At 47.0% G+C, this 6,000-nt stretch overlaps 1 protein-coding gene across 1 annotated transcript in view; it reads left to right on the top strand.

Moving 5' to 3' along the window:
- Positions 1-519: 519 nt before the first annotated feature.
- The window catches only part of SDC2 (syndecan 2), a 119,414-nt gene continuing 113,933 nt past the window's right edge, over positions 520-6,000 (top strand). The window contains exon 1 of the mRNA XM_006273233.4: positions 520-796. Coding sequence (XP_006273295.1) covers positions 737-796 — 60 coding nt within the window. The 5' untranslated portion in view covers positions 520-736. The remainder of the gene's footprint in view (positions 797-6,000) is intronic.

Here is a 6,000-nt window from a genome sequence, read left to right as displayed (position 1 = left end):
GCCGGCGCTGACACGCGTGGGCACCAGGTAAGAGGCTTGCAAGAGATTAGCTCCAGACACGGCTGGGAGAGGCGGAGGCTGAATCCGGTAGAGTGAGAGGGAGGGAGGCAAAGCCGGAGACTTTCCCAGTTCTATTTTGTTTTTCTCTCCGGCTCCAAGTTCTCCGGGCCGGAGGCAGGCTTTCGCGGTCGCGTTGCCAGTGTTTGCCATGTGGGCGGTGGGGGTGGAAAAGTTGCGGGGCCGCGAGCGGGCGGCGGGGGAGGCCGGCTCCTTCACTGGCTGCAGGAGCTGCCAGTCTGCGCTGCGAGCCCGGCTCGAACGGGAGCTCCGGGCGCAGGGGAGAGGGGGCAGGCGGGGCGGCCGCTGGCAACTCCCCTCGCCCGGACTCGGGTTCCCCGGCGGAGAGGACGGGAACATCAGCCCGGGTGGGAGGGAAGGAGAGAGAAACACCCCCCTCCTCCCCCCAAGCAGCCAACTCCGCCCTGGAGCTGGTGGGATTCCTGCAGCCAACAAGTGAGGAGCGGCGGCGCCAGAGGCGGCCGCGGGCGGGAGGGAGCCGAGCCGAGCCGAGCCGAGCCCAGCCCAGCCCAGCGCCGCCGGGAGCCCCCGCTGCTCGGCTGTGGGATCTGGTCAGGGCGAAGCCGCAGGGGAGCACTTGGAGCCGGGTTTTGTTTTTTGTTGTTGTTTTTTTTGCCTTGCCTGAAGCAGCCGCTGCCTCGCCCGCAGCCCAGGAATAATGCGGAGCGCGTGGATCCTGCTGCCCCTCGGCTTGGTGGCCTGCGTGTGCGGGGAGGCGGTGAGTCGGGGCCGGGGGGAGGAGGGCGGGGTGCCCCGGGTGAAACCCCGGCCCGGCCCGGCTCGGAGTCACGCCGCTTCCCCGGCGGCCCCTTCCCACCTGTTGAGCCTCCGCAGCGAGGGGCGAGGCCGGGCGGCGGAGCGGGAGCGCTGGGGCTGGTGACGCTCTTCCCGGGAACAAGCGCCCAGCCCGGGGGGACGGGGACGGGGACTGGCCCGGGCCCGGGCCCGGACACGGGCGGAGCCCGCCCTCGGCGCCTCCTTGGATGCTCGGGCCGAGGGTCCCCCCGGCTCCCCTTGCGCACACGCGGCTGCCCGGGCGGGGCCCCGGGCCGGGCTGGTCCATCGCCTCGGGGATGTGCGGGGCTCGGGAGGGGGTCCCAGCTAGAGCCCTCGTGCCGTCGGTGTCCTGCCCCCTGCATTGTTTTCCACCGAGCCGTGGGCTTCTCAGCTACGTGACCGGAGGCGGGGGGCACTGGTCCGGTCTCCATGCCGCCTCCGTGTTGCCGTCTCCGCCCGGCCCCGCGCCCCCAGAGCGCTGCTGGGCGGCGGGAGCTGCCCGACGACTTCGGGGCTTTCCCAAGTTGGAGCCGCATCCCCCCCCTCCCTGCTCCTCTCTCGAGCCGAGCTGCAGCCTGGCTCTTGATTTGTGTTGAGGCGGTGCAATGTGGAGAGCAGAGGAGCCGTTCCCGCAGGGCTCTGCCGTGCTCTCTCTGCAGCTTTTTTCGGCCTCCCCCCAGTGTAACACTTGCATCAGGACTCCTGAGGAACAATCAGCGGCTAAGGAAAGTCTGTTCCACCCTCATTCCTCCGGGCTTCGTGGCTCTTAACATTTTATTTACTTGGCTGGTAACATTTTATTTGAGACGCTTTTGCTGAACTTTGGGGGAATTTGAGCTTCTTGTACTACTTAGACACCGAAAAATAATAATAATCAAGGGCTTCCTGGCCCCGACTGACTGTTTATCCTTGAGAAACATTCCAGGCAAGCTTGTATCTGAAATCACAGGCAGGGGAAACAAGAGGTCTTCTATGAGAAACATGCAAGTGAAGCCTCCTCCAAACATGGAAAGGCTTAAGGATGACTCCTGCTCTGATAACGCGGTACAGATGTTTTTGTCTGAGATGCTCCCTACAAAGCTGCTGTTGGAGCTTGCTCAAACCACAAGCATATTTATTGCCCCTGCTTAATAAAATTTAACTCGTGGTAACTCGCGTTCCGGCAGAATCACTTAACCTTTCTGTCCCACTTTTTCTCTCCCTACAATAGTGTTTTAGGCTTTTAAAATTAATCGTTGAATAGAGCTTTAAGATTCTCGAGAGAGGGAAGGAAGTATGGAAATACACGGTTGCCCTTATGGTATTTTAAGGTTTTAATAAAGTCCATTATTTTTATATGACATTTAAGTTATCATGAAAATTAAATCCAATTAAAATGAGATGTTCTCCCAATAAGCTAAATGATGTCACTAAATCAATAGCTTTTTGAAAGTACTCAGCTAAAGAATTTCCTTTGGGATTAGGCAACTTTTAATAAAAACCTTTTATGGAAGTAGCTTTTTTAAAGGTGACAACTGTTAATTTTTTTCTTAACATCACTTTTAAAACAGTAGCTACTGGCATTAGTTTGTAGTATGGAGACTACTTATGTATAGAACTGAATTCAGGTAGTTCTAACAGCAGTCTTTAGTTAATGAGGTACAGTATATTTTAACTTTAATTTTACAGCTCTAATTGCTTCTAGAGGTGCCTTTATTGTGAAGTGCTTGGATGGAGTGGCAACCATTAAAGTGCCACAGCAATTAGTATAGTATTAAGTTTTCTGTTCAGGACTCATGTGTTCTTGAACTGTAAGCCATGAGGCCAGTTTGTTAGAATGTACTGGTGCTGGAAGTGCAGACTGAGGTGTCTGAAAAGCACACGCCTGTCTTTTAGCACAGCACAGGAAAGTTGTGAAGAGATTGTACAAGGAAAGGGAGAAAATGGTTGTAGAGTCTGGCTGCAGCTATGCACTGTCCTTGTTAACTGTCTTTAGAAAAACATTGGAGAATACTGTAAAAATGTAAATTTCTACAGAATATAATCCTTAAAGTGAGGGAAGTAAGAGGACTTTTTATGAATGTTTAAAAGTTTGCCAGCTCCCAGGGGGGCTGTGAAGTAGCTTTATGTCTAATTTCTTTTTCCCCTGTCTAGTTCTGATGGTAGCTCTTTCTTTTTAAGTTAGATGAGGCGACAGAAAAGAATCTTCCATCATTCCGTTTCCTTTTTCTGGAGGTAAATTGAACATGTGTTTTTTAAAGCAAGAACAAATGAGTTTATTCTGTTTGCTTAATGTGGCAGGTTAATCATTTTAAGGCTCAGCTGACTTATTGTAGTGTAGAAATAAGAAATGAGAGCCATGTAAATTTAAGATGCAAAGTATGCAAGCTGGTTTAGCAATGCATACTCAAAGCCTGGCTATTGGGTTGACAGAAATATTTGGCATATTCTTTCTGAAGTGGTCCCCAACCCATGACTCCTGGGCAGCATGTTGCCTGTGAGACTGTGTGAAGTTGCTTGCAGACATAGAAAATTTAAAAGTTTTTAAATGGAAATTCACAGAGACCAAAGTACAATGTTGCACAGAGCATGTTCCTTCATCACTGTTGCTCATGGACCAGGGAAGATCAGGGACTTCTGCTTTAGAAACTTTCTTCCATGTACTGAAAAAAAAGCAGCTTGTAGATGGCTCGTTCCAGCTCCAACAGTGTGCAGCTCCAGTAAGTACCATGGTAGTGATATTGCATGGTTATGCCACTGAAGGACTAATCCAAACTATTGAGGGGTGGAGAACAAAAGTCACATCATGCTGTTACCAAACCATGTGTAATAGGGAAACCCTCTGTACTCTTCAGAAGCATAGGTGAGTTCAGCTAAGGTTCAGTAGTGAATCTGATGTTACCAATGTAATGTATGCAGGGAAATGGATTACAGTATGAACTAGCAGGGGTGCTTTGCATCCTCAGTGGGAGTGTGTGTATGTGGGGGGGGGGGTGTGATTTGGTGTGCGTGTTTAAACTGTAATTGTTTCCATTGTTACAGTTGGAAAGGGGCTCTATTGTGCATAAAGGGGCTTTATCATGCATGGGTGATGTTGGTATATTAGCAAGAAAACTGGCAGACACACAAAAAAGCAAATAGGTAAAGTAAGAAGTCAGATTTCAATTTTATAACCTATTTTTGTTCTTGTTCATATCCATAGTAAAGTTCTCATTGACTTAAAAGGCAGCAAGGTTTGGCTGCAGATGGTTTAAGCTGAATTTCTCCATCCTGATTTCTTGTCCTATCAGTATTTGAGCCTTAACTAGGGAGATGCTGAAGTTCTTTGACACTTCTTCTACTTAGAAAACAGTGAAAATGATGGACATAGCTTCATGGGATCAGGTCCTTTTGTTTGTAAACTGAAGTAAAGTGCTTTTCATGTATTGATATTATGCTGGTTAACTTAGCTTACACTCTTGGTCTTCATAAAATCCTTAGAAAGCTGATTTAGTTGTACTGTTCCCTTCTTCCCCCTTTCCTAAGCAATATCTTTGGAATCTATAAACTATGCTTTATGCCAAAATATACCCCACAGTGCACATTATTGGTCTTCTGTTCTTGGATTGAAAGCAAGATAGAAAACAACACCATGCAGTGGGTAAATCCACATTCATTTAGTAGCAAATCTCTGCAGTGTTTTTGCATTTCCAGTAGTCTGAGTATTGTTTTGTAGATGCTCAGCACAGATCTAACCACTGTATGTTTCCGCCACTATGGGACACTGTTGGAGCTGTCTTCATTCAGTGTTATTTTCAGAAATATTTAATGTCTCAGAAGCTTGAAACTAAAATGTTATCCTGGGTTGATTTGTTGTGTGAGGATGTTCTTGGTTTTTTCAGGCTATTGATGTTGAGTTGGGAGACAGAACTCTATTTAAGATGGCAAGAATTCTGTGGGTTATGGCCTTTTTAATATACACAGACTGTAAAGACCTCACTTAACTCCCAGGCAGAAGGTGGTGGGGCTTCTTTCCTGAGTTTTTGTTTTTTCAGCATCTGGTGTGTACTAATTTCATGTGGCACAGCTGTCCCTCCTTGCTTTACCTAAACTTCTGACTAAGTCTATGCCACTTGTGCATCCAAGCATAGCTAAAAGCATCTTGTTAAACACCTGGAATATCCCAACCTGTTTTCAGGCTGTCCCCCTCAACACGCTTAATATTAAACAAAACTATACACCAAATTTTTTTGTGTTTCCACACACCTGGAAACATTTTTTCTTGCCAGAGGCTGGACTAAACTTCCAGTGTTTATAAACTAGAAAGAATATTAAGAATTGACACCCTACTTCAGCAAGGTGACTAAAACATTGTCACTGTAAATGCAAAACATTAAATTAACCTCACTACCTTCCTCTAGCTTGGATGTTATCAGGAGCTTGTTTTCATGATCATTTCATGCTCTCTGGGCTTCCTAGTTCAGCATATCTTTTTAAACTTAAAATACTGAAATCCATTTGCTGCTTGACTGTTTGTTGGTCATTAGTCAGCTTCCATCTTTAACATCATAGCTGTGAAGTCTTCATTGGATTGGAGTTAATACTTGGAAATCCTTAGGCACAGAGAAGTTCTTTCAATTTCTTTGTAAATTGTAGTTGTTAACTATTTGAAAGTAAATGAGAGCCTAATATTCAGGGACAGATCTAGCCAAACTTCTTGGAGCTTCCAGGTCTGATCCCATAGTTCTCAGGGAAGTTAAAATGAGGCTGAGGAAACTTGTGCATGGTGGCTAATCCTAGTGAGGTAGAATGGGCCAGTTGCCTTGGAGGGGCTATGAAGACAATGGACTTTTAACTCTTGTTTTCTTTGTACAAATGGGGACCCAGGAGCAATTCTGTGCTGGGGCTAGATTAGACCCAGTAAACCAATCTAGGCCTCTCCTGAAAAATCTTGCAGCTCCAGTATTAGGTGTAAATTCAAGGTATGATTTGAATATAGAAGCTGGTGTCTGTGTATTTGCATCCTATTCATACATGTACATGCATGGTTTTTTATAGTTCTTTGAATAATAGCTATCGTTTTGCTTATTGACTAATCTAGTTTAAAAGAAAAGCGGGGTGGGGGTACCCTTGCCAGTCATGACCCATTGATAAATTCTCTCAAAGGAGAATTTATTTCTTTATACT

This window comes from Alligator mississippiensis, chromosome 3, assembly GCF_030867095.1.
Source record: "Alligator mississippiensis isolate rAllMis1 chromosome 3, rAllMis1, whole genome shotgun sequence".
Taxonomy (NCBI): domain Eukaryota; kingdom Metazoa; phylum Chordata; order Crocodylia; family Alligatoridae; genus Alligator; species Alligator mississippiensis.
The sequence above is the reverse complement of the archived record's forward strand: the minus strand, read 5'-3'. Positions and strand labels throughout refer to the sequence as shown.